At 46.5% G+C, this 27,997-nt stretch overlaps 2 protein-coding genes across 5 annotated transcripts; one reads left to right on the forward strand and one right to left on the reverse strand.

Moving 5' to 3' along the window:
• The first annotated feature begins 788 nt into the window (after positions 1-788).
• On the forward strand, positions 789-3,474 carry C20H1orf74 (chromosome 20 C1orf74 homolog). Of its 2 annotated transcripts, none has more exons than XM_003410283.4 (2): positions 789-1,051; positions 1,796-3,474. In XM_003410283.4, exon 2 carries the CDS (start codon positions 1,891-1,893, stop codon positions 2,680-2,682), a length of 792 nt encoding a protein of 263 aa, XP_003410331.1. In that variant the 5' UTR covers positions 789-1,051; positions 1,796-1,890; the 3' UTR covers positions 2,683-3,474. The 2 variants fall into 2 exon arrangements, with proteins under 2 accessions (XP_003410331.1, XP_010588586.1); XM_010590284.3 differs by having other exon boundaries at positions 793-930.
• A 23-nt stretch (positions 3,475-3,497) lies between these two features.
• On the reverse strand, positions 3,498-27,926 carry TRAF3IP3 (TRAF3 interacting protein 3). 3 transcript variants are annotated; one of them, XM_064273244.1, is made up of 16 exons: positions 27,675-27,925; positions 23,875-24,219; positions 21,863-22,006; positions 21,649-21,712; positions 21,355-21,379; positions 21,052-21,081; positions 20,863-20,958; positions 13,895-13,966; positions 10,563-10,703; positions 10,300-10,437; positions 8,593-8,728; positions 7,954-8,016; positions 6,469-6,528; positions 5,075-5,211; positions 4,231-4,344; positions 3,498-3,612 (listed from the first exon to the last, which is right to left on the reverse strand). In XM_064273244.1, the coding sequence occupies exons 2-16, from the start codon at positions 24,158-24,160 to the stop codon at positions 3,508-3,510; spliced, it is 1,611 nt and encodes a 536-aa protein (XP_064129314.1). In that variant the 5' UTR covers positions 24,161-24,219; positions 27,675-27,925; the 3' UTR covers positions 3,498-3,507. The 3 variants fall into 3 exon arrangements, with proteins under 3 accessions (XP_064129314.1, XP_064129315.1, XP_064129316.1); XM_064273245.1 differs by lacking the exon at positions 7,954-8,016 and having other exon boundaries at positions 27,675-27,926; XM_064273246.1 differs by lacking the exons at positions 3,498-3,612; positions 5,075-5,211 and having other exon boundaries at positions 4,234-4,344.
• Between the last annotated feature and the right edge of the window lie 71 nt (positions 27,927-27,997).

A 27,997-nucleotide genomic window follows, 5' to 3' on the forward strand; every position in this document is an offset into this window, starting at 1 on the left:
CCACCTTGTAGGATTTGTTCAGCGTGAATGTTCGCACCCTTCCTAGAGATTACGACTTTGGCCAGGACCGCAATTGTCCGCATTTCCTCTCCTCGGAACTCAGTCTCTCAAATTTAGGATTTAGGCAGGTCAAAGTTAAAACAACAAGCTTCGCAGCAGTCTCACATTTGGGATTCTTGCGCAGAACTACAACCTACAACTTTCTGGGTAAAATAATACTCAGCAAACCATGCCCATTGTTTTGAGATGTTTCGTTTGGGAGGAAAAATGTATTTCCCTAGATCCAAATCAAAGGGGGCTTATTAAGCACCGGCTTCCCACTCAAGTGGGACACCAGACGTAACACATACGTAGGGCATAGCGCGAGGAGCCCTGGTGGCGCAGTGGTGAAAGCGCTCGGCGGCTAACCCAGAAGGTCGGCGGGAATCGCCAGCCACTCTGCGGAGAAAGATGTGGCAGCAGCCTTCCCTGAAGTTTACAGCCTCAGCAACCCTATGGGGCCGTACTACTCTGTCCTACAAGGTCGCTGTAAGTCGGAATCGACTGAGGCAGTGAGTTTACCCCACAGAGCAAAGCCAAGCAGGGAAACGACCGGATTCGCCAGGCACCGCCTTTCACTCCCTTTGGCCCCGCCCATTCCTCCTCAGGGGGCGGGGCCGGGTTCTGTCTGGCCGGAAAGGGCCGGGCCTAGGTGACACGCACTTCCGGCGCCCTGCGAGGGGGGGGGCCTCTCCAGACGTCTAGATGACGTCATTGAGGAGGCGGGGCGCAGGGCCCTGAGAGGACGGGCATGCGCACCAGCCCATCTTTGCTGGCCGGGAGCAAAGCGGGCGGCGGGGCTGAACCGGGATCGCTGCTTTCCCGGCGACGCGCGGCAAACCGGAAGGAGTTTCTGAGCCAGCGAACGTCCTGTGCAAGTGGAAGAAGAGTGTGAGAGAGACCTCTGCGTCCTTTACCACGTAGTCACGACACTGTGCTAATGAAGGAAGGGTGTGGGGATTGGAGTGAGCCCGTCGTCCGAGGGTCCCAGGGTTTCGGCCAGAGGGCGAAGGTGGGGCCAGTACAAGTTAAAATACAACCCTAAAACACTTACACGAGGTCAGGGTGCCATTTTATGGGTGCGAACTGAGGCCTAGAAGGAGAAAGTCTGTTTAACATGGTCCCTTGGCAAGGCTAACTTACCTGGAGGAGACGAAGGAGGTGAATTAAAACGATCTGTAGTCTGAAGTGCTACTATTAGACCTGAGAAAGGGGCAACACTTAGGAAGTATGATCCAGCAAGTAAGGTGTCAGAAAGACCTCCCTGCCCTAAAATCGTCTTTAAAGGCCTCCTGCAATTCTAACAGATAGTGTTTTAATTTTATATCTTACAGTGAGGTGGTTGTTAGTCCACATTCTAGCCTACATTAGTATCATCAGATGGCTATTCTTACAGCTTTTCTTGGAGGGAAAAGAAGGGCAAGTTGGCACCGGAAAGAGTGCATTTGGAACTTAGAACCCTGTCCTAGAAGGGTACTTCTTGGTCAAATGCTGAGAATTTTGCCAGAAACTGCCCTGCTTATTCTTTGCCCCACCTCCTTTGCCTTCCTGGCTCCCAAACTTTTTATGAATCAGAACATAATTTACAACAGGTAAAATTTAGAATAGAAGCCAGAGAATATAAATCCTGCCACGAGGCCAGAGAGACGTAAGAATTTGGGAAACAAAGTCACAAAAATCAGGCAGCATTGGTTGGCAGGTTGCCTGTGTGTCATTGGTCTGTGTTAATAATTCTTTGTTAATGCTGTGTTTCTAGGCCCTTCTGCAAGTGTGTGGAGCTGAGAGATGCAGCCCAGGGGAGGGAACCATGAATAGCTAAGGAGGCTGTTCTTGACCTGGCTGTCAGATCCCATGTCAACGCCGAACCCTCAGCTGCTGGTGGCGGCTGCTCAGCAGACCCTGGGCATGGGAAAGAGACGGGGCCCACCCCCAGCCACCTGCCTTCACCTAGCTGGAGAGGTGCTGGCTGTGGCTCGGGGACTAAAACCAGCTCTGCTCTATGACTGTAATGGTGCAGGGGCTTCGAAGATCCAGAGCTATCTGGAGGAGCTGCAGAGGCTGGGCTTTCTGAACCTGGGACTTCACATCCTTGAGATTGGGGAAAACAGCTTGATTATCAGTCCTGAGCATGTATGCCGGCACTTGGAGGATGTGCTGCTTGGTACCATAGCCTTTGTGGATGTTTCCAGCTCCCAACCTCACCCTTCCGTCTGCTCCCTGGACCAGCTTCAGGACTTGAAGGGCCTCTTGGCTGAGATCATCATGCATTTGCAGGGGCTGCAGAGGAACCTGTCCATGGCAGTCTCCCGCAGCACGCTCCATTCTACGGGCTGGAATTTCTGTACTGTGTTTGGGATCCTCCTGGGCTATCCTGTCCCCTATACCTTTCACCTGAACCAGGGAGATGACAACTGCTTAGCCCTGACTCCACTACGGGTTTTCACTGCCCGAATCTCATGGCTGCCGGGTCAACCCCCAATCCTGCTCTATTCCTTTAGTGTCCCAGAGAGCTTGTGCCCAGCCCTGAGGGACATTTTGAACACCTGGGAGGAAGACCTCAGAACCCGTTGTAGGACTCAGAATGACTTTGCCGACCTCAGTATCTCCTCTGAGATAGTCACACTGCTGGCTGTGGCCCTCTAATTACAACTCTCCTCCTGTATAGAAGGTACTCAGAGAATGTTGATCTTCTGGGCAGGGATCATCTCAAATGCCAATTTCAATCCATTGGCAGTGGCTGTCTTGAGAACATTAGGGAAGGGTTTCGAGGTTGTATCTGGGTTAGGAGAAAAGAATGCTGTACTCAGTTGGCCACATCTGCCACGGGCATGGGAATAGGTAGTAGTGATGATTGTAGCATTGGTACTACATGTTAGCCATTTCTTTATTAGGGAATCCTCTTGACATGGCTGTCTGTTTATTGGGTAGGAGATAAAAGGAAAGAGATGGTAGGAAAGAGGAGGGGTGGGTGGAGAACAGGTAGTATACCTTGTGTGGTAGCCTTGTAAGTGTACCTGTCCTATGTGGGTAGAGTCTGCTCAGCAAATAGAAGGACTGGACTCCTGCTAATCAAAAGGTCTGCAGTTTGAATCCCGCAGTTGCCCCTTGGAAACCCTATGGGGCAGTTCTGCTCTGTCCTGGATGGTCACTGTGAGTTGGAATGGCCTCAACGGCAATGGGTTTGGTTTTTTAGTTTGGATCCACTGGAATTGGACTGGAAAGGGTAGAGCAGGATGCTTATGTGTCCTTGTTATACTTGTGATATAATCTGTCATTGAGGAATAAACCAGGAGTTCTGAGGAAAAGAGACTGGTCAAATGACATTTATTTATTTTATTGTAGGTTCAAAAAATAATAAAAATTCAAATTGCGGCTTCAGTTGGGGGGAGAAACCCAAACTGTAAAATATCCAAACCTTCTAAATTTTCCATTGAGTTGCTTGCTTCTGATTCTCACCCAAGGCAGCTGTCACAGGCCATTTAAGATCATCAGGCTATCCTTGTTGGCCAAGAACACTGCCAGCGCTATAGCAATCACCACCATCAGCATCGGGAGCCATTGGCCACGTTGCCTCTGTGTGGAAGGAGGGAGAAACAGGAGAACTGAGACCATGAATTGGTTAGAGAGGACAGTGGCAAAAATAATCTTCCTTTTCCCATTCTAGCCCTTGGTTTGATGCAGGAAAAAAGATTTTTACTTCACTGACTCTATCAATCTCTGTCACCTGTCTTGGACCCAGACTACTTTACTGGTGGTTACTGGCTCATAATCCAGGGTCACTGGCTCAAGAAATAGATTCAGCAGGGACCAGATACTAATATGTTGCTGTGAGTGGACAAGGGTGGAAAATAGCTCAGCAAAATTATATTCTCTGTTCATATTTCTCAGGGCCTTGCTCACCTGTCCTTACCACCACACTCATAACGGGCTAAGAGAATACCATTCTGTACCTTAGCTATAGTTTCTTTTCCCCTGGGCTGAAGAATTCCATGGAAACTGGCCTTGGATGCATAGCCAGTATTTCTTTCCATGCTTGCCGTGGTTGATACTATGATTGTAGTATAAGCAAGCTGAATGGGACAGGCTGGTCAGATGTTGGTATAGTTCAAAAAAATTGATCTGCAAGACTTGGCTAAAGGAGGAATCATCCCATCATCATCTTGGACTGTATGGGAAGATAGACTCTCTTACTCTGGGAGGTGGCTGCTGGCTCCGGTTCAGCTCTTCTCGGCAGTGCTGCAGCTTCCGCAGGCATGAGAGGTACTCGTCACTGAGGTTGTCCAACTCTGAATGCAGTTCTCTGCACTGAGAAGGAGAACATCACCAAGGTCATCACCACTTCTGTCTGGCACAGAGCCCAGGTAGGGGAGACAGACCTGTGTAAGTTACCCCTTCACTCATTTGAAATTTTTACCACCCATTCTCCCCAGCCTTTCTCTGATATTTTCAGTTTGTCAGAAACCTGTTCGTTTAAGTGATTAATTATAATGCTGCTATACATGTAAGTGCTTTTATGTGAGAGTGCTTTGTAATGGGGACACCAGAAACTGAAGTTCTTGAAGCACAAAAGACCTATAAGTGATCATAGTACAAGTGTCCTTCCTGGGAGCTAGTTGCATGTGTGTAGGTATGTTTGTGAGTATGTAGGTGGGAAGAAGTTTATTATTTAAAAGATACCATATAAAGTTTGAAGATACCCACTTAAATGTGGGACAAAGTTGGAAGAGCTTATATATTTATTGAATGTGTTTGAGTTTAGATAGACTTTCCAAAGGGAAACTGTTTCTTTGATAAAACCTGCCTTGAATAGGGGTTGTTAACAAAATATGGAGGGGAAAAGGTTGACAAGCCGACTCCAAAGCAAAGACATTTTATACATGCAAATTAAGACCTGTGAGCGTCCAGACACAATTTAAACTTGAACTCTGAAATCCATGCTCTCTGGCTGTCTCTCAGGGAGTAGGTACTAAGCTGTCACTGGATTTCCCTGCCATTTCTGGATGAGCCCTTCTACCCGAGGGCGCCGTCCTCTCACCTCCTTTTCCTTGGCCTGGAGCTGCAAAGTCTTCTTTTGCAGCTGGTCTCTGAGATCCCAGTCTCTGTCCTCCCCTGTACCCTCAGGCTCCACTTCATTATAGGAGGGCTTTGAACTCCACACAGGAAAAGCCTGATCTAAAAAAGCAGCCAGAGTCTCAGTGAAGCCTGTGCCTCTGAGGAAGGGCCCAGTCACTGAGTGAGAACTAGGAGGTGGCGGAGGGGACAGGGAGAGCCTGCATGAAAGGTAAAGAGAAACTTTTAAAGAACCCTCACTGGTACCCAGCTCAGCCTGGATAACCAAAAAACCAAACCCAGTACCATCGAGTCAAGTCCAACTCATAGTGACCCTACAGGACAGAGTACAAATGCCCCATAGAGTTTCGAAGGAGCACCTGGCGGATTCAAACTGCCAACCCTTTGGTTATCAGCCGTAGCACTTAACCACTACACTACCGGGATTTCCAAGCCTGGATAGAGAGCTGGAATTTGAGCCCCTTGAGGGCAAGGCTACCATCTTTTATTTGTGTCCCTAGTCCTGTTCGATGCCAGGTACTTTTAGGGAATGTCTGTTAATTGCATCTTTGGTTATATTTCACATGCTGTAGTCAGGTAAGTTTGCAGGATGCCTCGTTATAATCTCTTTGCCCTTCTGCCCTCATTTCAAAGTCATGAGACTGGCAGATCACTTCCCAAAATCTATCTTCATGTGGCTAAAGATGGTGTCTCAGTCACCTTGCAGTTTTAGTACGGTGAAAAGACGCTGGGCTAGGCTAGGGGTCAGAAATTCTGGACTGTTGTTTTAGCTCTATTCTTAATCTATATGACTATAGACCTGTATTTTCTTAGCCATACGATGTGGGCATGATAATTGCTGCCTTATCTATTCTATTACACCGGTGATTGTGAGGAGGAAACATGTCAGCAGAAGGCCATGTGTGGCAGAAAGGTGAGGAGCTGCTGCGCCCCACGTGTGTGCACAGTGGTTTTTCTCAGGAAGCCAAGGCAGCAGACTCTTTAGGGCCGACAGTCAGGCGGCTGTTGGGGTTGGGGAGTTGGATGTAATTTGGAGAGTGAAGTGTAAAAATTGACATGAAATCCTGGATTCAGAAACAATTTATTGAAATATTCAACAGAGACATATGTTTTCAGAGAGCAGAAATCCTTTTTTTTTTTTTTTTACAGTTTATATACCTCCCGGGATAGAAAAGCTATCTAGTTAAAGTGTTCTCAGCCCTTAAACGATTAGTTCTTAAAAAGCTCCTCTACATTTCTGACCTAATAGACTCCCAGAACTGGATGGGACTCCAAGAGGTCATGTCGTCCACCTCCCCTGCTTCTAGGCAGGCAAGGAAAGAGCACCATCTTAGAATTTGTGTTTGTAAAGTTGCTGACCTTTCTTTGTCAAAAGTTTGTCCTGTTCTTGAAGCTGTAAGGACTGATTCTGAAGCAGACCTGTTGGAAAACAAAAGAAACTTGTCTGTACTAGTATATTTACCACAGAGAATGTCTTTTCATAACTTTGCTCAGAACCTTTATTATGAAAGATGTTCCCATTCTTATATTTCTTCCTACCACGTCTTTACCATCGAGTCTGCTTAAATGTTACCTTGGAAGAGAGATTTTCCCAGATGACTCTTTATAGTCAGTGGCAACTATTCTTTCTTTAGTCTCCTTTAAGTTTTCTCCGTAGCAATTAATGACACCCTGATGTATTTATTTGTCCATAGAAACTCTACACTCTACTGTAGAGCTTACTGAGAATAAGGGAAGGACCTGTGTTAGTTTTGTTCATTGCTGTATCCTCAGTGCTTACATCTAGAATGCCTGGCATTTTGTAGGGGCTCAGTAAATAGGTATTGAATGGATAAAGGTGTAGTTCTGAAGTGACTTCCTGTCTGTTCAGCTCCTGCTCTGTAGGAGCACCTCTTCTACAGAATGGGGCTCATTTTTCCTTTCCATTGTGGTTAGGTTGCCTTGCTCATTTAAAATTCATTGTTGTTTGCATGAAGTTTCTCTGGGGGTGTCATAGGCATTAAAGGTTCTCCTGCTTTTCAGAAATTGCTTTTCTTCTGAAGAGTTTCTTTTCTCTCTGTAATATGTACTTTTGAAGTGAACCAAGGCAAGTGCAGTGTGAGCTTATTTTCTGAACCATTCCTGGAGATGAAGGTCTACGTGATATTGTTGCTATTGTTAGCTGCCGTTGAGTCGACCCCTGACTCATGGCTACCCCATGCACAACGGGATAAAATGCTGCTTGGTCCTATGCTGTCCCCGTGATCGGTTGCGGATCAGACCATTGTGATCCATAGGTTTACACTGGCTGATACTTGGAAGTACAGTGCAAAGCCTTTCCTCCTAGACTCCATCTTAGTCCGGAAGCTCCACTGAAACCTGTTCAGCATGATAGCCAAAATGCAAGCTGGTGGTGGTTGTGATGAGGTGTACTGGCCAGGAATTGAACCTGAGTCTTCTGCATGGAAGGTGAGAATTGTATCACTGAACCGCCAGTGCCTCGCGTGCTGTATGTATATGTATGTAACAAATTGGGATATTTAAAATAAGAACTGCCCTAGAGAACCCAACACTCTAGTAGGCTTGTGGTCCTTTTAAAATTTGCAATTTTGGGGAAGAACAAGTGCTTGTGGAAGGTGAAGTAGAAAAGAAAAAAAAAAAAAACAGAGGCTATTACATAACTTTTGAAGAGCTATGTAATGATCTCATTTTACAAGAAGAGTGTCTGAAAATCCACAGAGGTAGAGAATAGGCCAAAGATTGGGCCTCCAGTCCCTCCCTTGGGCTCTTCTGTGGGGCAGGAGCCCCAGGAACCTCAAGAAGCCACCTATGTTATTTATTTACAGAACCTGAAAAGGAACTCACTTTGCATCTCCTGTACTCTGGCCAGCAGGGTGAGTTTCTCCTCCTCTGACCTCTTTAGTTGATCTGAAAATGACATAATGCAAACGAAAATAGGAGAATTGAAGACTTAGTTAATTCAGCACCGAAGGTGCTGTCTTGTCTGTGGCCTTTGACATGTATCAAATGAAAGCTGATTTACCTTCTGCTTGCCTCAGTTCTGAAGAGAGAAACCAGAACCCAGGTATTTTGGAGTTCATGTACATCAGCAGTGTTGGGTTGAATTAAGTGTTGTGTTTACACACTCTCTTGTCCTTGTAGCTGACACAGAGGCTGTGACTGGGAGACCTCCACCCTGTTACGCCTTGTGCTTCAACTGACCTTTCCCTTTCACGTTAGGAATGTGGCTTTGACACATGTAATCAATTTGGGAACAGCTGTGATCTGGCCCAGAGGAGCGGGCTGGAAAATAGAGCTGATTCTACAGGATTTTATAGTGTAGTGAAATTAATTTTCAAACTGGAATGATTAAAACACTTCTGTCTTTCCTTCAAGGTAAAATGAAGTCACAGAGCCAACCGAGCAAACCAATGAAAGGCCTTTCTTTCCACCCAGATTCCTTTCTCTGAGCTCTCATGCTCCTGACGCCTCCAGGGAGGATACCTTGTAGGTCCTGGGTATTTGAGCTGCAAAGGTCTCTGTCCCCCTGCAGACATTCAATCTTGGCCTGCAGCTCTTGGTGCTCATTCTCCAGAAGTTGCAGGGCATGGCTCATCTGTACGTCTCTGCTGTTTGCTCCCTGTAAGGAGGGGAAGCCCATACAAAAGCCGATTAGGGCTGGGGATGGAGGTTGGGTGTAGGTCCCATAGAAAAGGATAAAAATCATAGAACTTTAGAGTTAGGAGAATTATTAGGGAAATGGAAAAATAATGAAGCTTTTGAGTGTATTTTCTCTTTTGCTCTGTTCTTCAATGCCTTGGGCTTTTGATATTCACAAGGGACGCATCCCCTGACACCTTGGGAAATCCCCAAATTAAGGAATATTGTATCATCATTTTTCTAGATATCTTCACTTTCTCTTCTGTTACTGGCACTATCAAATTTTTTTTTTTGGTAGGGCCATTTTTCACAAAGAATTAAAATTAAAACAGAAAACTTCATAAGAGTAGCCTTGTAGGTGATGGGAAGAAGAGACCAACAAAGTTAGGCTGAGATATAGATGCAGAGTGGCCAGCAAGGTTCACTCATATGATAAGTCTCACTCCTCCTGTCACTTATCAAATGGGCTATCCAGATCCTGGATCTGAAGCACAACTTCTAAGGTAGATCGAAATTCCGAACTATATTAGTAAAATGTATGAAAAATAATTGCTAATATTTATCGAGTGCTTATATGTGCTGGGGCCCTGGTGATGCACTGATTAAATGTTTGGCTGCTAACCAAAAGGTTGGCGGTTCGAATCCACCAGCCGCTCCTTGGATACCTTGTGGGGCAGTCCTGCTCTGTCCTGTAGGGTCACTATGTGTCAGAATTGACGGTAATGGTTTTGGTTTTTATACATGCTAGGTAATGTGCTAAATGCTTTACAAGGATTACCTCGTTTAATCCTCACAACAGCCTGATTATATAGGTGCTATTATCCTCATTTTGGTATAGTGGTTAAGTACCCTGGTTGCTAACCAAAAGGTCAGCAGTTTGAATCCACCAGGTGCTCCTTGAAAACTCCATGGGGCAGTTCTACCCTGTCCTATAGGGTTGCTATGAGTCGGAATCGACCCGATGGCAATGGGTTTGGTTTTTTGGTTAATATCCTCATTTTAGAGATGAGGAAATTGAGGCTTTGGTGGTTAGTTAACTTCTCCAAGGTAGTGCAGATTGGAAAGGTCAAACCCTTGGGAATACCAGATTCAGAATGTCAAAACCTTTGAGAATGCCAGGGGTCTAGTGTAATCACTTAGAAATCACATTGGCAGGATGTGTCAGTCAATACTGGCCTATAAATAAGTTAATGACATTTGTTCAGTGCCAGTAGTGGGTAAGCCTGAATTGGATGCTGTACTGAAGTGGCGTGGGCAGAGTGGGTTGGGTATAACATTAGTAGGCTGGTGCATATTCCACCCCAGCCCTCTGCACTTGAATGATGTCATTCCAATGAACACTTAGTTCATTTGCATGAGCAGTGCAGACATCCTTGCTAAAGACAAAATTAAATCTCAGAGCCAAAGCAGTGAGTCTGGTGCAAAGTGGGCAGTGAGTGAGGAATTGAAAGCTAGATGTTCTCAGCTGCTTCTGAGGCCCCCAAGCCGTCTGCAGTTTTGCTTATCACTCCCCGGAGCCTACCTCCTTTCCCCACCCCCAGTTCTTGGTACCTGCAGTTTGGACTGAAGCACATGGAGCTGGCTCTCCAGCTCTTTATGCTGGGTCCCCAGGGTCCTCCAGTCCTCCTTCAGAGTCTCATACTGGGTCTTCCACTCTTCACACTTCTGCTCTGCCAGGGCCAGGGATCGCTGAGGGAGATCAGAGTGGAGGGGGGGTGCCTTGTGGATTCCAAGGAGTGGTGCAGCTGCCTCCATTGCTCCCCAGAGCTGTCCCCAGGGTCCTCAGCCCCAAGGACTCTGCAGAATCCCCATACCTGCGTGCTTTGCAGTTGCTGCTCTGCACTCATTTTTTCCTCCAGCACTTTCTGCAGTAACTCCTTGGCCTTCTGCTCATAGCTGTTTTTCTGGTCTTCCATCTCCAGTAGCACCTTTTTCATTCCCCAGGGGGAGTATTTCTGTAAATTTGATGCAATTCAATAAATATACATTGAGATTTTATGTGCCAGACACTGAGCTGGAGTACAGAAATGAAAAGAGTGGTTCCTGTCCCTAGGGCAGAGGTGCCAGTAATCAGGTGGACCTTTAGGTTCAGGCTAGAGCTGGGCAGGGCTCTATTTGAAAGGAGTGGGGAAGGAAAACAGTGCCCTAGGCATGTTGGACACTGTCCCCTAGACCTTCCACAGGTACTTGAAATCCAGCATTCCAAACAGAAATCATCTACCTACACCTGCTCCTTTCACCTGGGCTTCCTATCCCAGTGACTGACAATTACCAATCCAGTCTTTCATGTTTAACCAGAGAGTCATCCTTGATTTCCTTCTCCCTTTCTCCCAGTAATCAGTTCGTCACTGGGACTTGACAAGTCAACTTCCTTAACAGCTCATAGCTGTCTCATCTCTATCCCTGCTGCTACCTCTTTAGTTCAGGTCCTAATAATACCAATTATATGGATTAATGTAATAGTCTGACCACCTCCAAGCCTTCCTTTCAACTTGACCATTCTGTAGCTAGAAAGTTCTTTCTAAAATGCAGATCTGATCATGTCACTCCCTGCTTAAATCTTTCAGTGGATTCTCAGTGTCCTAAGGATTAAGTCCAAACTCCTTGGCATGACTCTTAAAATTGCAGACTTCATTCCACACTTCTTCCATTCAAGATGAACTGATTGTGTATCTCCCAAGCACAATGCTTTTTGGCTTCCGCTTTTGCACATGCTTCTTCTGCTTACAGCATCACTACCTACCCTTTTTACCCGGTTAGCTCCTATTCATGCTCAGGATTCAGCCCAAGTGTCCATCAGTTCTGATAAATGTTGACTAACAACTGCTTACCCCTTAACTCCTTATGGATTAGGTAGCTGTTTTAGTCATCTAGTGCTGCTGTAACAGAAATACCACAAGTGGATGGCTTTAATAAAGAGAAATTCTCTCAAAGTCTGGTAGGCTAGAAATCTGAATTTAGGGTGCCAGCTCCAGGGGAAGACTTTCTCTCTGTTGGCTCTGGGGGAACGTCCTTGTCATCAGTCTTCCCCTGGTCGACAAGCATCTCAGTGCAGGGACCCTGGGTCCAAAGGATGCACTATTCTCTGGGCTCTTGTTTCTTGGGGGTATGAGGTCCCCCATCTCTCTGCTTGCTTCTCTCTCTTACATCTCAAAAGAGACTGACTTAAGATACAACTTAATCTTGTAGATTGAGTCCTGCCTTCTTAACATAACTGCCTGTAATCCTGCCTCATTAACATCATAGAGGTAGGATTTACCATACATAGGAAAATCACATCAGATGACAAAATGGAAAAGCACACAATATTGGGAATCACGGACTAGCAAAGTTGACACACATTTTGGGGGGACACAATTCAATCCATGACAGTAGCCTTCCTCAGTGTTTGATAAGTATCCTTTTTATACTTCTATTTTTCCAACTTTGTTAACTCATCTGCCTCCCTTGTTATTGTTAGTTGCTGTTGAGTCGATTCCAACTCATGGTGACCCCATGTGTTAAGAGTACAACTGCTCTTGGTTGTGATATTAACAGAAATAGATGACCAGGCCTTTTCTTAGAGGGGTGGTGCTGAGTGGGTTCAAAGTGCCAAGCTTAAGGTTGCAGTCGAGTGTAAACTGTTTGTGCCACTTGGGGACTTTACTTTTATCTAGGACCTAGCCTCAGCTGGTGGTGGTGTTTTTAGGTGCTGTTGAGTTATTCCGACTCATAGATCCCCTATATGACAGAGTAGAACTGCCGCCGTAGGGTTTCCTAGGCTAAAATAATCTCTACAGGAGCAGATTACCAGGCCTTTTCTCCTGTGGAGCTGCTGGTGGATTCAAACCACCAACTTTTCAGTTAGCAGTCTAGCACTTAACCATTGTTCCACCAGGGCTCCTTACTGGATTGTAGAATCTTTCAGGGCAGGGAGCATCTTTTTTATCTTTGTAGATTCAGGGCTTTGAGAAATCCCTACTAACTTAATATAGTTGCATAAGAAAGACAGACACAAGAGCAGCCTTGCACTCACTCAGGGTCTTGCCTGTCCTTCTTCCCCACGCCTTTCATTTTTATGCCCTGTGATTTTGGGGAACCCAGACAGCTTTTACTGTCAATTTTGGTTTACCCACTGGGTAACACGTAGTCCAGTTAATCCAAATTTAGGGATCAGCATGAAATAATTTCCATTTAGCTTTGGAATCATCTGAAAATATGAATTTAAAAGTAAATGAGTCTTATGTTCTCAGAAGTTTCATTAGAAACCAGATCCAGGAGTTATTGATTGGGTTCATACCTGAGGATGCCCTAGTTACTGGACTTAACCATGCTGGTAATTGCCAGCGTTATCCCCCATTGAAAATGAATAGACTGGGGTTTTGCATTGTATGTTGGCTTCTTCTAAGCCTGGATGGCATTACTTAGTTCACAAGAGCCTGACAAATCAGGTCATGCTGAAAAAAAAAATAAACGTTGTGGACTTTATATACTCTGTACACCTGTAAAATCCCAACTGTGTGGCCACGTCCACCTTATCTAACTCCAAATGGGAGCAGTCTGCCAGCTCCATCCCATTCTCTTATTTGACATCTCCCCACCTGTCAGGAATCCATCAGTTCTCAAGTGTGAAAACTGGTTTCTTCCTTCTTATCTCTTGTAATGTAAGATCGGATCAATCAAGGGATAACTGAAGCTGGATAAAAATGTCACAGAAATGGTGAGAATTACAGTCTTTTCACTTTCTCCCAGGGGTTACTACCAGATAAAAGTTGTCACCAGAATGAAAATAATTTTGCAAGACTTCAGTATAGCATCTAACTCATCTGTTCAAAGATTGGAGCCTGTGAAATCTTTCTGGGTGGTGTGAATCCTTAGCAAGGACATCTACCTGCAGTTCCAGGTATTCTCAAGGTTCTGCCAGAGCTAACAGTGTTGGTGCTGGGAATTTTTCTCATAGTTCAAAGGGAAGGACACTGGGAGAAAGAGAGGAGGATGGAGATAGTGATATGGTGAATTGGGGACCAATGGCAGAGCCAGAACTGGGTCAGTAGGATGGGTGTGTTAATCTCTCTATCTGATGACATTTCTAGAAAAAGACTGAGATTCCGGCATTCTTCTCCTTTAATTCTAGGATCCTGGACTGGAGGTATCTCAGAGTACTTACCTGGGTACAGGTGTGCAGCTGGTTTTCTAAAGATCTCAGTTTGCCCTTCAGCTTGTCTTCATTGAGCTGCCCCTGGAGTGGATGGGATGAGTTCATGAGTTTGGGCTAAAGTACAGTCTGCAAAGAGTGTTGTTCTGTATTACCAGCCTATTGCCTAGCACATAGTAGGTGCTCAAACAGTGTTCCTAGAACGGAATTCTTCCCAGAGGTGGGGAGGAGGAAAAATGACGAGGATGTTTTCCCTTCTGTGCAATAGGAAAAGGGAAAATCAGACTGGCCCCCCAAAGTACTCTTTGTACCTTGAAGTTCTCTATCAATGACTCAGGATATCATAGCAGGAGCCCACTGGAAGGAACATTTCTAAATGGTCCAGTCCCTCCCCCTTTCCCGCTCTCCCCTGTCTAGGCACTTCTGTACTCCCCACCTCCTGTCTGACGCTGTGAGATCATAGACCTTTCCCTCTAACGAAAAACCAAACCAAACCCATTGCCATCGAGTCGATTCTGACTCATGGTGACCCTGTAAGTCAGAGTAGAACTGCCCCACATGGTTTCCAAGGAGCGGCTGGTGGATTCAAACTGCAAACCTTTTGGTTAGCAACCATAGCTGTTAACTACTGCACCACCAGGGCTCATTCCCTCTAAAGTGTGGGCTAATGTGGCTAAAGGGTCTCCTCTTCCACCGTGAATATGCAATCCCTGTCTTAACTCCCCTCCACCCCAATATGCACACATACTGGACTTAAGATGAGAAATGTTTTAAGAAAACAAGAAATGGAGGGAGAAATATTTGCAGGGAGAGTCAGTAAGAGAACTTCCCAGAAAGCCGGGTTTATTCATAAGCCAGGTCGGTCTAATGACAATTTGGACATTCCAAGAGGGATGCTAGTCCTAAGGGTGACGGTAGAGAAAGGCAGGAAGAAAGGGCCGTTATCTATTTCTCAGATTTTCAGTATTTCAGCTAAGTAGCTAACAGCTTTCTTCCTGCTCCTTAGCTCTTCCCTTCACCTGTGGACTTGTCCCTTTTTCCAGCCCTGAGTTTTATCTAAGGGCTGTATGTGTGTGGGGAGGGAAGGGAGTATCACCAATGGCAGCTAGTTTCCCGGAGAAAGTCCATGGGCCTCTTTAGCAGTAACTGGCTTCCATACGGAAACCCAGGTGGTGTAGTGGTTAAGAGCCATGGCTCCTAACCAAAGGGTTGGCAGTTTGAATCAACCAGGCGCTCCTTGGAAATTCTATGGGGCTGTCCTACCCTGTCCTTAAAGGTCGCTATGGGTCGGAATCGACTGGACAGCAACAGGTTTGGTTTGGCTTCCATACTCTTCTCTGGCTTTTTCAAATGGGCCCTGTGGGACACTTGTGAGGTATTGAAATTCTACTCCCCCTCAGGCGTGAGGCTCTGTAGCCCTTCTTAGCCAAAAGGCCTGGATGTTTCCATTCATCATCATGTTTCCAGTCTATAACTGCCTGGGGGCAGAGGAGGGAAACTTCTGAGGTCCCCCTCCCTGAGTTTCAGCGTGCCTGGTGCAGGCAGGAAGTGGTATCTCATAGCTCCTGTTTTGATCTTGTTTGGCTAATTCTTCTAACCTTGGGAGCCAGGGGGTGCCCCCACCCTTTTTGCTTCCTGTGTTACTCAGCTGGGCCTTGCAAAAGCAAAAAGGCTTTGCCAAACAATTTTTTTAAAGTGTCTCCAGCTATTAATGTTTTTCCTAATGTCTCGTGAGCTTTGAGAGGGATCTGGCATCTGCAGTAACCGCAGGGCTCTGGGGCAGATAAAGATGGACAGACTTCCACTGTTCAGAGATTTGGAGTGACTGGTAAAGTGGCTGCATTCCCGCCCAGAGTGGCCTGTTAACTGTGAATCCACAGGTCCTATTAACCCCTTTTCCCCGGGTTCAGCTCCCCTTCGTGCAGCTCCATGTATTTTTTTTTTCCTGAACTCTTCCCATGCAGGATGCAATTAAACCCACCCAGTTTAAGGCTTACCTTGCTGTGTTTTGGGAAGAAAACAGACAGACTGGTCCAAGACAATATTCTTGTTTCCCCAGTCTCCTATGTACGGTGCCCTCTCTGGGAGTTTTTCTTCCCAGGTTGTAGCTCCTCTAATCCAGTATTTTCCCTCTTCCAACTGTTTTTGTATTTTTGCCCAACCCCAGATTACTTTTCCATTTATGTTGCAATAGAAGACAATTCAGGATAGCCACTTTAGTGAAGATGAAGGGCCACCCCAGTCTGGGACTTGAGGAAATCTCTTCTCCACATCTCTGCCTTCCAGATTCCCCAAGGCAGGCAGGAAAGTTGCAGCCAATCTGTTGCAAATGGGGCATGTAGTGTGAGCCCTAGTTCTCCCCACACTGAAGCCTAGTGTTAGAGCAGGTGGGAAGAAGGGCTTTTACAGGCCCGGCACTGACCTTCTAGGCAATTGCACCCAGGAGCCCAGGGCTTAGAGAACACAGTAGGCTTGGGGGGGGGGCAGGGGGGTGCGGTGAAGCTGAGGCTATACACACCTGGTGCTGATCTGAGGGCTTCAGCTCCTGCTTCTGCTTGGTTTTCCCCTGCCTCTGATCTGTTCTCCAGAAACACTACTACCACACCGCAGAAGCACCAACCCACAGCTCATCTATCTGCCCTAGCAGAGGTTGCTGAGGGCCTGCAGCCAATCCCCCGCTGTCATCTGGAGGTGTACATTCCACTTTGCAGATCTTAGAATGCAAGCGTGCCCTGCTGCCTTTTTTGTATTGCCCAGTGTTGAGAATCTTGCTTTTTCTTCTGCCTGTGCTGTTCCTGCTCCAAAGGCTGGACCCAGCTTAGGAGTCTCAGCAGTGCCCCAGGGCCACTTACATCCAAGAGCCCAGAGTCAGCTTGGGGAGTGGAGGCGCTGGAGGGAGCTGTTCCTGATGCTCAGTTTCTCATAGAGAGCTTGTGGTGAGCAGCTCTGCATGTGAGGCCAGAGGTGCAGATCATGGAGGCCAGGTGGAAACAATCAAGGCTGAACTGGGCTGAATGTCAGAACCCTAGTTCTGGCCACATTCTTCAGAGTATTTTTCCCAAATACCACAGACTGGGGCTGTCTTTTTCGTTTAAGTTGAGGCTTTCAGGTAGGAAGTTGAATTGTCTTGCTTTAGGGGAAGCAAGAGCTGTCAGCTGAAAAGTCTGAGACTATTTTTCTTAAAAACAGGAAACTAGGGTTGGTGGGGAGGAGGAAGAAGAGAAGGGTGAGTGAGCATTGGAAGGGGTGGGAAGAAGGGAGGGAGAAAACCACACCCAGAGGAACTTCTGTTTGTTTGCCTATTAGGGTGTGGGGTGAAACCAGCCCCCTCAGAGTCTACCCGGGAAATATCTCTTAATAGTCCCTGTTCCCACCAAGCTAGCTCTAATTCAGGCTCTGATTCAGGTTCTCTTTCCTCGGATTATTATAAGAACTTCCACAACCTCTATACCCACCTGGAGCCAGGTGTTCCTTATGGCCAGAGAACCTTACAAAACTTCTGATCATCTGCTTTCAATACAATTTCATAGACGTTGACTGAGCTCCTTCTAAAGATGGACCAGGTACTAGTAGGTGAAGGACTTCAGATCCGAATAAGCCATGGTTCCCTTGCTACCCTACTTATTGCCTATAGCAGTGTTTTTCACACTGGGGGAAGCATCATGCTCATGGATCTGTGAGATTGTATGTATATAAATATATAGTAGATATGTTTTTCCTTTACAAAGGCGGGGGGGAACCCTGGTGGTGTAGTGGTTAAGTGCTATGGCTGCTAACCTAAAGTGTCGGCAGTTCTAATCCGCCAGGCGCTCCTTGGAAACTCTATGGGGCAGTTCTACTCTGTCCTATAGGGTTGCTATGAGTCAGAATTGACTCGACGGCAGTGGGTTTGGTTTTGGTTTTTTTACAAAGGTGTCCATACATTGTAGAAGTTTGAGATACTGTGTTAAACAGAAAAAGTTTAAGTTGCATAATTCTAGAGGCTGTCTGAAGCCCTTTCTGGTCTTGTCTTCACATGATCCTTTATTTCAGCCTCACTCTGCCGCGCCTGATGCTTTATCATACTTAGACCTGTAATCACTCTGAATCCTTCACCTTACATGCTTTTCCTTGATGCTCTTTCTTCCCATTTCCACTCCTACTTCTCTACTGGTATACTCGTAGCCATCTTTGAGGATCCAACTAAAATGGCCTCTTTCTTTTGGAGCCTTCCCTATTCCACCCCAGGCCAAATAATTGTTCCCTCCTCTTTTTCCCTGTAGCTGTTTTATACATGGCTGTTACAGTTTTGGAAATCCTGGTGGTGTGGTGGTTAAGAGCTATGGCTGCTAACCGAAAGGTTGGCAGTTCGAATCCAGCAGGCATTCCTTGGGAACCCTGTGGGGCAGTTGCACTCTGTCCTATAGGGTTCCAATGAGTCGAAATCAACTTGATGGCAGTGGGTTTGGTTTTGGTTTGGGTTATACTTATACTATTTTTATTTTATTATTTATTACATGTCTCCCCCTTCGTGGCTAGATTGTGACCTCATGAGAGCAAAGATTCTACTTTTTTTCCCTATAGCACAGGGCCAAGCAGATAGTTGAAACATTAAATACCTGTCACGTAAATGAGTGAGACTGTCCCTACGGATTCCCTGGGGGTGCACACAGTTAACGCACTCACCTACTAACTGAAAGGTTGGAGGTTCCAGTCCACTCAGAAGTTCCTCAGAAGAAAGTTCTGGTGAAGAAAGGTCAGCCATTGAAAGCTATGGAGCACAGTTCTCCTCTGACCCCCACGTGGCCACCGTGCATTGGAATCAACTCCATACTCATTGCAGTCGAGTCGATTCCGACTCATAGTGACCCTGTAGGACAGAGTAGAACTGCCCCGTAGGGTTTCCAAGGCTGTAATCTTTACAGAAGTAGACTGTTGCTTCTTTCTTGTGAGGAACCGCTGGTGGGTTTGAACCTCTGCCGTTTCGGTTCTAGCCGAATGCTTAACTGTTGAGCTACGAGGGCTCCTTATCAATGTCAACTGATTTTATTTATTTATTTATTTTTTTGGTTTATCTCATTTTAGTTCAGCACTGGAAACCACCTGGCATACACAGCTGTCTTCTCTGGGCTCCTACTCTACTGCTAAAATGACTTCCTTTCCCAGCAAGGGGTCTGCCATAGACCTTGAGGGGCTGAGCTTAGGATACTGAAATGACTTCCTTATCAATCAAGGGCCTGCCATAGACACTAAATCCAGTTACAGTGACTGACTGCAGTGAGGAAGTGGGATGAGCTTAGGAAGTCATTTTAAAAACATCGCTGCTAACTTCTCAGCTCTCCCACTTCCTCCTGTTACATCTATCTAAGCACAGGCTATCTGTGCGGTAGGATGAGATGTTCATGGAGGCCTGTGAAGCTGTGCTTCTCTCCTTGCAGCTGGTGCTTTATGCTTTAATGGCTTCAAGCTGCATGTAGCTTCCTGAGCATGAAGGGCAGGGGTGCTCAAAGTGGGGTCCAAGGACCCCTTGGAATCTCCAAAATCAAGAAATCTGCAAGGTCCTGCCTTTTCCAACTACGTATCTGCGTGAGACTGGATTATCTTCATATATTCAATGAAAACAATTTATTGCAGCAAATTGAACACAGATCCAAATGAGACACTGTCTTCTTTTAAGCCAGACATTAAAAAGATTTGCAAAATGTAAAACAGTGCCATTCCTCTCACCTTTTTTATTTTGGTTTTAGAAATATAGTTTTTTTTTTTTTAAATAAAAATATGTAATTTATGTTAACATGCAGTGGGGTTTATTATTATAATTTTAAAACTAATATTTTAAAACTTAAGTCTTAATTCTTAATATGGTAAATTCTAATACGATAAATTATTTGGGGTTTTCAGTAATTTTCTTAAGCATATAAAGGGGTCTTGAGTTAAAAAAGTTGGACAACCACTGCACTAGACTATCTTATGCCCTTGGACCTTTGCCTGGGCTGTATCTCCTGTTTAGAATACTGTCCCTGCTTCCATATCTGCTTGGCAAATGCTTATGTAACTATAAATATTTCTCTGGCTCTTTTCTTCCTCAGAGAAGAGCCTGCTTGTAATCTATGATATTTTGAAAACATAGCTTTCATTTCCCATATCTAATGTATTGTTTAGGCATCTGTCTCCCTTACAAAGCTATAAGCTCTTTAAAAGCAGGAACCCTGTCTAATTCATCTCATTATTTCTAGTGCTAACCCAGTGCTTCGCATGGAGAACATGATCAAGGAGTATTTGTTGAGTGACTGGACTAAAATCGGGAGGCCTGAATTTTAGTTCCATTTCTTCCACTAACTAGCTGTGTGACTTTGGGCAAGTCACTTGACTTCTCTGAGACTCAGTTTCCTCTTCTGCAAAATAAGAGGATCGGATTAGTTGATCGCTAAGGTCTCTTCCCACTTTGACATTCATGTCTGGGCTAAGTAATTAATGGGTATGTGCTGGCTTGGAGTTAATATTGTTGTGAATCCCATATATAAATAGCTGACATTTTACCATGTTCAGTAATACTAACTGTTTGGGATCTTCCTTCTTTTCTTCTAACAAATTAAAAAATGGGAATTCTTGCTGCTTTTGCTTCCCGGTCTTCCTTGGGTGTGTGGTAGCATGGCCCTCAGGTGACGACCCTGGATTTAACCTACCTCTTTTTTTTACTCCTATATATTTCACCAGGCGCTCCTTGGAAACTCTGTGGGGCAGTTCTACTCTGTCTATAGGGTCGCTATGAATCGGAATCGACTCGACGGCAGTGGATTTGGTTTGGTTTTTCTCCTGTATATTTACGGTGACCTGCTTGAACTCTAGGTCACAGCACCATCCCCCCACCTCCTGCCTCTCCCCAGCTCACTCTGCAGTAGTGACAAAACTTCTCTTGCTGAGATGCTGTGGAAAGACAATGAGATGGATATACATAGAAGTGCGTTAGCTTTGCTCAAACAAAGATTTTATCCCCTTACCTTCCACGAGCTGTCAGAGGCCCGAATCAGGTGGGAAAGTAGATCTTGGAGAATCACCATTTTCTGTTTTAGGACCAATTCCCGTTGTAGGGCCTCCTAGGGGGCAAAGTGCAAGAGGATGAGGTTAACTTGGAGAAGGAAAGGGGAGGTGGGTGGATGAGCTGGAGGGTAAATTCATAGGTCACTTACTTTGAGGTACTCAGAAAGCTGGATGATTTCCTGGAGAGAAAGAAAAAGGGTATTTAAAAAGACACTACGTACCCTGGAACTCTGGAATATGGAACCAAAGCCAGAGTTGGTTGTATAGGGGAAAGATCTGCCTTGGCTGTGGCAGGATCCCTCTAAGCCCTTATGTCTATGCTCAGTACCCTTTGCCCTCCAGAAAGAAGATACTCCTCCATCCCAGCTTGTGTTTATCATGGAATTCTAGAATGTCAGAACCTGGCAGAGCTTAAATACCATCTTATTCAACCCCTTTAAGGATTTTCTTACCTTATCCAGAACTGCAACTCCGCAGCTGGGAAGAAAAGAAAAGAATGACAATGGACCAAAGAAGCAAGCCTGTTAGGATGCAGTAGGTTGATTCCTTCTCTGACCGAGTCTGAAGAGACGGTAGGTGGGGAAGGGCTTTCTCTTTCTTAATTAAGGTGGGCATGGAAACTCATGGTGTTCCCTCTCCACACCCTGAGTGGGGGTGTTCAATAACGGCTTAGAAACTGAATAAGAGAATAATGGTTAGGGTGTGTAGGAGTTTGAGTCAGGAAGTGACCCATGAAAGGCACTCACTTGGTTTGCTGACTGGCATCATTCTTGATTGTTGGCTGTGCTTCTTCTGCCTTTGTCTGAGTGCCTGAGAGATGGAAGATAAGCTGATTCAGATCCCATTCCTGGAGACAGTGGGGGCAGTGGGGTGGGGGTTGGGCTCTTAGCTGCCAGTGACTGAGACTGCCATGGCAGGAGTCTCTGCAGGTCCTGTTGAATGAGGAGGCTCTGTTCTTACCACGGTGGTGTTTGGGTGGCTTCTTAATGGAAGAGTTGTGTGATGGAAGGTCCCCAGCCTGTGAGGAGAAGTGATCAGCCAGATCCCTCTGGACACCTGAGGGAGGACGATGCTGGATTGGAATGATCTCAGAGCTGGTCCCTCCTGCCTGGAAAGCAAGCAGGGGGATGCTGAAAACCACTGACCAGAGACTCTTAGAAGAAGATTTTCCAGCTGATTGCTCCAAGATGAACCAGTAATCTTACTTCAGGCTCAGAAAACCAAAGTGCCACACTCCACTTGTCAGAGCCACAGAGTTGTCCCTGCTCTTGCCCTCCTTCCAATCCTGGCCAGCAGAAATGGTCCTCTGTAGGCTAGGGAAACAGGGAGCTGGACTCGTCTCCACTTATTCTCTCTAGAATCCCTGAGCTACCTTGTTTGGTCTCAGCCACTTACACAACCAGCATGGTGAGGTGGAAAGAGAACTGGTCTGGGTGTTGAGTGAGGGGACCTGGGTTCAAATCCTCAATGATCAGCTGCGTGACCTGTTCTAGGTCTCGGTCTCCTATCTGTGTAATGAGGAGTTTGGAATTGATGATCCCTAAAGTCCCTCCAAGGAGCCATGGTGGCACAGTGGCTAAGCACTTAGCTGCTAACAGAAATGTTGGTGGTTTGAACCCACCAGCCGCTCCACGGGAGACAGATATGGCAGTCTGCTTCTGTAAAGATTTACAGCCTTGGAAACGCTATGAGGCAGTTTTACACTGTCCTATAGGGCCACTATGAGTCGGAATCGACTTGATGGCAATGGGTTCAGGTCCCTTCCATATTCTACAATGGGTGTCCTTCTTATTAGTAATAGCAGGAAATTGCTAAGGTTTTGTGTGAAGAGAAGGAAGAGCAGGGAGTTGTAGGGAGAGGTGTAGAAGTTCTTTTCACAATTTGGTCTGCTCTTTTTATATTTGGTTCTTACAAACTCAAAATTTTGATGTCTATAAGCATAACACTAAAGGGCTCCGAAATGCCTATGGTATTCCATCATGTGGACTGACTCAATCACAATAAAACTTTAAATAATTACAGGCTAGAGGTGGAGTTCCTTAGTTAATTGTATTTGCTGTTCTTTTTTTTCCTCAAACACCAAAAAGCACGTGGTTGGTTTTCTCTTAAAATCGGAACCCACAGTGCCCTAGGATCATTTCTTCTGCACAGCACTTCCTGTTGCGGCAACAGATCCACTAATTAAACCCTGACTGAAGACCTACTCTGGAAATGGCTCAATGCCAGACACCTCCAGGGACAACAGCAGGCCCATCCCTGCTGTCAACGTGCATATGACATGAGTGGGAAGACACAGACCATTTGCTGGCTGAGGGCATCTTGACATACCCAGCTTTTTGGCCAAGGCTGCTCCTTCCCAGGCCAGACTAATGGGCCTCTAAGGGTTACACACTCTTAGAAGATTTATAACCTCACAAGGGCCACAGAGAACAGAGGTGGCCTGGCTTCCTGGAGCAGAAAGGCTTTAACCAAGTAAATTTAGTAAAATTGGAATGGCCCAAGAGAAAGAATTACGGGTGGGTGCAACAACTTCACAGAGGAGTGGAGAAGGGAAATGATGTATTTGTGTGTGTGTGCTGGGAGAGAGGGGCATCAAGGGAATTGGCCTGGGTACCTGGTCTTACAATAGCATTCAGTAAATATCTGTTGAATTATGGATGAATGAATGGTGTAAGATAGCTGTAGAAGGTAGAGATTTCCCAAAAACCTATGGAATTGTTTTAGAAAGTATGTTTCTGTCCTAAAAGACAAATCCATAACAAAATAAACCAACACAAAACAAGTTCTAGATGAATAAATGGAGGTTTTACTGATGACCCAAGAAGAGGAACTCACCTTTTAGTGATCTTGAGCCCCATCCTTTGCACCCCCCCGTCCCCCCGCTGCCAGGACAGTGTGTCCCTTGACACAGCCCACCTACTGCCTGCGGTAAGAGCTCCTGTTGGCCCAGGATGAGGGTGTGTTGAGGTTACTTGCCTGGCCTGTCCTGGAAGTACCTTGTCCCCTATCCTGGGAACTCTGTGTCTTGCCCTTCTCCTCCACGTTCAAGTTTCTTCTCTTGAAGAACTGCTGTTGTCGAGCTCTCTTGAGCTGTTCTGTTTGCTGGGCCCTCAGCGTCTTCCCCACCTGGCGGCAAGTGGTCACGTTACGGCGGCAGCGGCGGCTCTCTCGGGTCTCCTGGTGGCGCTCACACTTGGCTTCATAGCTCTCAGTCCACCGGGCCAAGGCAGGGGAGGGCCTGGGGCCTGGGCTCATCATGGTGACCTCCTGAGCACCTGTTGTGCTTGGCTTCCAGGTCCTGGAATAGCTGCCTGAATCTGCCAAATGGTGAGAGGGAGGAGAAGGGGAGGGGTCAGAGATGGGCAGAAAAACTACTATCTCCCTGGACAAGGTGGGCAGAAATAGTACAGCGTTCCATACATGTTGGCTGAAAACTGAGGAGGGGATGGTGTCACACTGGGCGTCAGGACTCCCGGACTCAGGCTCTACGCTAATCCTGCTTTTATCTAGCCTGTGTCTCCCACTCTGTGAAGTGGGAATGATCTCTCTGGCCAATGCTTCCTAGACTGAACATGTCATCGTGTCTCCAAGTCAGGGAAACGTTAGTAATGATGAAAATCATAATGTGCTTACAGCCTTTTGGGTGGCGGCAGGTAGGGGCGTTTAATGGCCATGCATACTCTAAGGGACTTCTAGAGAACCAGTTAAATTGGCTCCTCTCTCACAGTCTAGAAGGAAAGTCAGCATCTTTAATGTTCTTGGCCTCAGTTGTTACTAAAATAGGTGAGTGACTTTGCTCAAGGCCTGGAGAGATAATCAGATTCCACCCTCAGGATGTGGCCAGTGTGTGACCAGCACCCACTGCTCTTGTCCTGACTCTTGGTGACTAGCTTGTGAGCCTAGTCCCGGGCATGTTTTGGGTCCTCCATCATGAAGTTCTGAAATCCGTGCATTCACACCCCACTCCCAGGACCTGGCTCGGACTTTCAGCTCCAGACAGGTCAGTATTGGCTGAGTATCTGCTGCATGTCCAGTGCTGCCAGGACCCATTTCAGAGCTTCTGGCTCGTTAACTCTCCCAACTGAGGCTTCTGGGTTTTTTTTTGTAGGAGTGATTACCTCCCTGTTAGAGCTAAGGCTGGTGCCAAGACTGCTTTCCTTAGCCCACTAATCTCCCTGGACCCACATGTAGAGAGCCCCATCAAAACCAGTAACCACATGAATTATACCTCAACAAAGATATTATAAATAAAAGCAAAACAAAAACAACTCGAAGTAACCAAAGGTCTCCAGGGACCCAGGCTCAGTGTAGAAGACTTGAGAACCTTTTGCGTGGTCTCACCTTTTGCCGTTCACATAACACCCAAACCCTTCTCTCTCCTTCCTTCTCTTCCCTACTCGCCGCACGTACCTTCTGCAAATGTGCATAATTAGTAGTACATTCTGGTGGCTTTGCTGAGTTGGGGTGTACCTGGATGAGCTGTACCCTGAACACTGGCAACTCTGTCCTCCCTCTTTTGGTCCCTGGAGTCAGACCAGCTCCTGATGAAGGAAGTGGATCTCCCCTCACAGCCACCGCTTCTCTTCTTCCCGAAACTTCACTACCACCACCCTGGGAACCTTAATTCCTGGGCAGGCCAGGGAAGGGAATCTCAGCTTCACCAGATACAAGGAATTTTCGAGATGGGCCCTCATGTTTATTTATAGGCCAAACAGACTGGACAGGTAGCAGCCTCTCTGCCCCTTTATTGAAACTTTGCTGCTCATCCCAGCTCAGTCCGGAATTCTCTGCAGGATTCTTGTTCTCTCTCTCTGATCATGCTCCTCATTTCACAGAGTCATGAGTGCGAAATTCTCACTGCCTGAGAGGAGTTAGGTGGCCAAGCCCTGGATGCTCTCAAATGCCTGACCCTCCAGAGTTTGAGGGGCACAATGAATTGTGAAGTTTTTTTTTTTAATGTTTGTCCTCTGTGTATTATCCCTGAACAGCAGTCCCCTTTGTTCAGACTTCTTACCCCTATTCTGTGGGAGTCTCTTGACTTTCTACCAGTCACTTCTTTCTATAAAAACTTAGTAAAATATCTGAGTGGCCCATCTGTACTAAGGTATGGAGGAGAGTCAGGAATATTTGCATGTCAGCTCTCTGTGCGAACTTATACTCGTGGTGTCCCTAAGCCACATCACCGCAACCATTCTGCCCTGGCTCTGAAGTCAGACTGTGTGGATTCATTTTCTGGCTCTGTCACCTTCTACCTACACTTTTTTGGACAAGCAGCTAAACCTCCCTCGGCCTCAACTTCCTCATTTATAAAATGGGGCTAGAATCTACCTGGTAGGGTTGTGAGGATTAAATGAGAAAATGTATATGAAGCACCTGGCACATAGTACACAGAAAATGTTAGCCTTATATGAGGTGTTTTAATTATTACCCCTGCCATTCTGATCTTGGGTGTTCTTGAAGGCTCGTTGGTGAAAGACAAAGACCCCAAGCTAACCTAGCCCTCTTCCAGGACCAAGAATGCCTCATTCTCTAATTCTCTGAACCTTCTCTTTCTCTGAAGGAAATTGAGAGGATGCCCCAGCTTGAAATCAAATGTCCTTCTCCAGTTTATCTGGCCTTTGGGTTTGGGCCACCAGGAGAAAGGGCTCCTCTGTCGTCTTGGTACAATCACAGTCTCAGGCCAGACAGAAAGAACAGGTGGGGGTGAAGAAATGGGGTCCAGCCTGCCTGAATCCCACCCTTCAAATGTGAAGTTCTGGTTCCCCTCCCTGTTTGGCCCCAGGTTACTCTCAGGCTTTTTAGTGGAGGCGAATCCCCTTATTCAGAATCCTCCCACCTCCCTGTCACAAGAGGGAAGGGCTGGTGGGGGTGGAGACAGGGGTGGGGTGGGTTGGGGGAGGGCAGGGAGCTGAGATGGGTCTGTCTGGGTTCTCTACCTAGTCTGGGTACATTGGTGCACCGAACAAATGACAGAGGGGTAGATACCGAACTCATCGTCCAAGAGGGGAGTCACAGTAGAAGTGGCTCCTTAGAGCAGACCTCCCAGGTCCCCAGACCCCTACATCCGGTGTGGCACAGACAAGTAGAACCATACCCATCTTTCCGACTTGTCTAAACCTTTCTGACTGCTTAAAAACAAGAAGCCATGTGGGATGCCTGATTGACAAGGATGGGCTGTAGAAGAAGAAGGAACTGGTCCCTGTGGGGTTCAAAGAAAGGTCACTGGGCTGCTGCCCAGGCTTGCTGGCATCTCTGGGTGCCCCTTGGTAGCATGACAGGGCCCAATTGGAACTTGGAGGAAGAGGTGGTGCTGGGTGGGAGAGGCTCCCTCTCTGCCACAGAGAAAAAAATTCGGAGCGACTGCACCTCACTCGAGAGGGGCTTCCTGGATGTGTATGCAGCAGACAGCAGACGGCTTCCTGCATAGGTCTGGCCTTCCTTACCCAGAGCTCTCAGTGTGAGCTGAGGAGAGAAGGGCCAACATCTAAGCTGCTTCATGTTTTGGGCATCCCCTAAGTCTTTTGATTGCTTCTAATCTAGGAGGGATGGATACTGTACCCCTGTGCTGTGGCTAATGCCTTTGAAAATCAACACAGGGCCCTTTCTTGGTTACTCAAATCGATGACTCTTTTAAACTATGCCACCCACTTCTGTGTCTCCCTCTTCCACCCTGGGCAGCCTGGATGACAGAATATCTTCTGTCTTCTGTCCCCCCCCTCCCAGAGTTGGAGGCCTCAAACCTAGATGCAAAAGCATCCTTCTTATCAGTTACCTCTGGGTACCAGGCTCCAGCCCCAACAGCTCAGGAAAGCATGCCAGCTCCTGGGCAGATCTTGGCTCTGGTCTCAGATGGGGTAAGACAGCAGCTGAGTGAAATGCAAGCTCTCAGTCCGTGGCCCTGGGCCCAATCGGCATTTCCCTTCTTGGTAATGTCTTTCTTTTTCTACAGCAGCCTTGCTGAAACAGGAAACAGACAAAGCCACAGTACTCGTAAACCCCAGTTCCTCTCTCTTGCTCTCTGGCACGATTTGAGTGGGCCCCAGAACTCTTCAGTCCTCCAGGGCTGGGCTCAGGAGCTCCTCCCATCAGTGGGCA

The sequence above is a fragment of the Loxodonta africana genome, chromosome 20, assembly GCF_030014295.1.
Source record: "Loxodonta africana isolate mLoxAfr1 chromosome 20, mLoxAfr1.hap2, whole genome shotgun sequence".
NCBI classification, from domain to species: Eukaryota; Metazoa; Chordata; class Mammalia; order Proboscidea; family Elephantidae; genus Loxodonta; species Loxodonta africana.

Excerpts from the sequence above, each read along its gene's own strand:
- C20H1orf74 (XM_003410283.4), top strand. The coding sequence starts at position 1,891 with ATGTCAACGCCGAACCCTCAGCTGCTGGTGGCGGCTGCTCAGCAGACC.
- TRAF3IP3 (XM_064273244.1), bottom strand. The coding sequence starts at position 24,160 with ATGATGAGCCCAGGCCCCAGGCCCTCCCCTGCCTTGGCCCGGTGGACT. Across the intron at positions 22,007-23,874 it reads TTCCAGGACAGGCCAGGCAA|GAGGGACCAGCTCTGAGATC; the intron begins GTAACCTCAACA and ends CTTTCCAGGCAG. Across the intron at positions 21,082-21,354 it reads GAGTTGCAGTTCTGGATAAG|GAAATCATCCAGCTTTCTGA; the intron begins GTAAGAAAATCC and ends CTTTCTCTCCAG.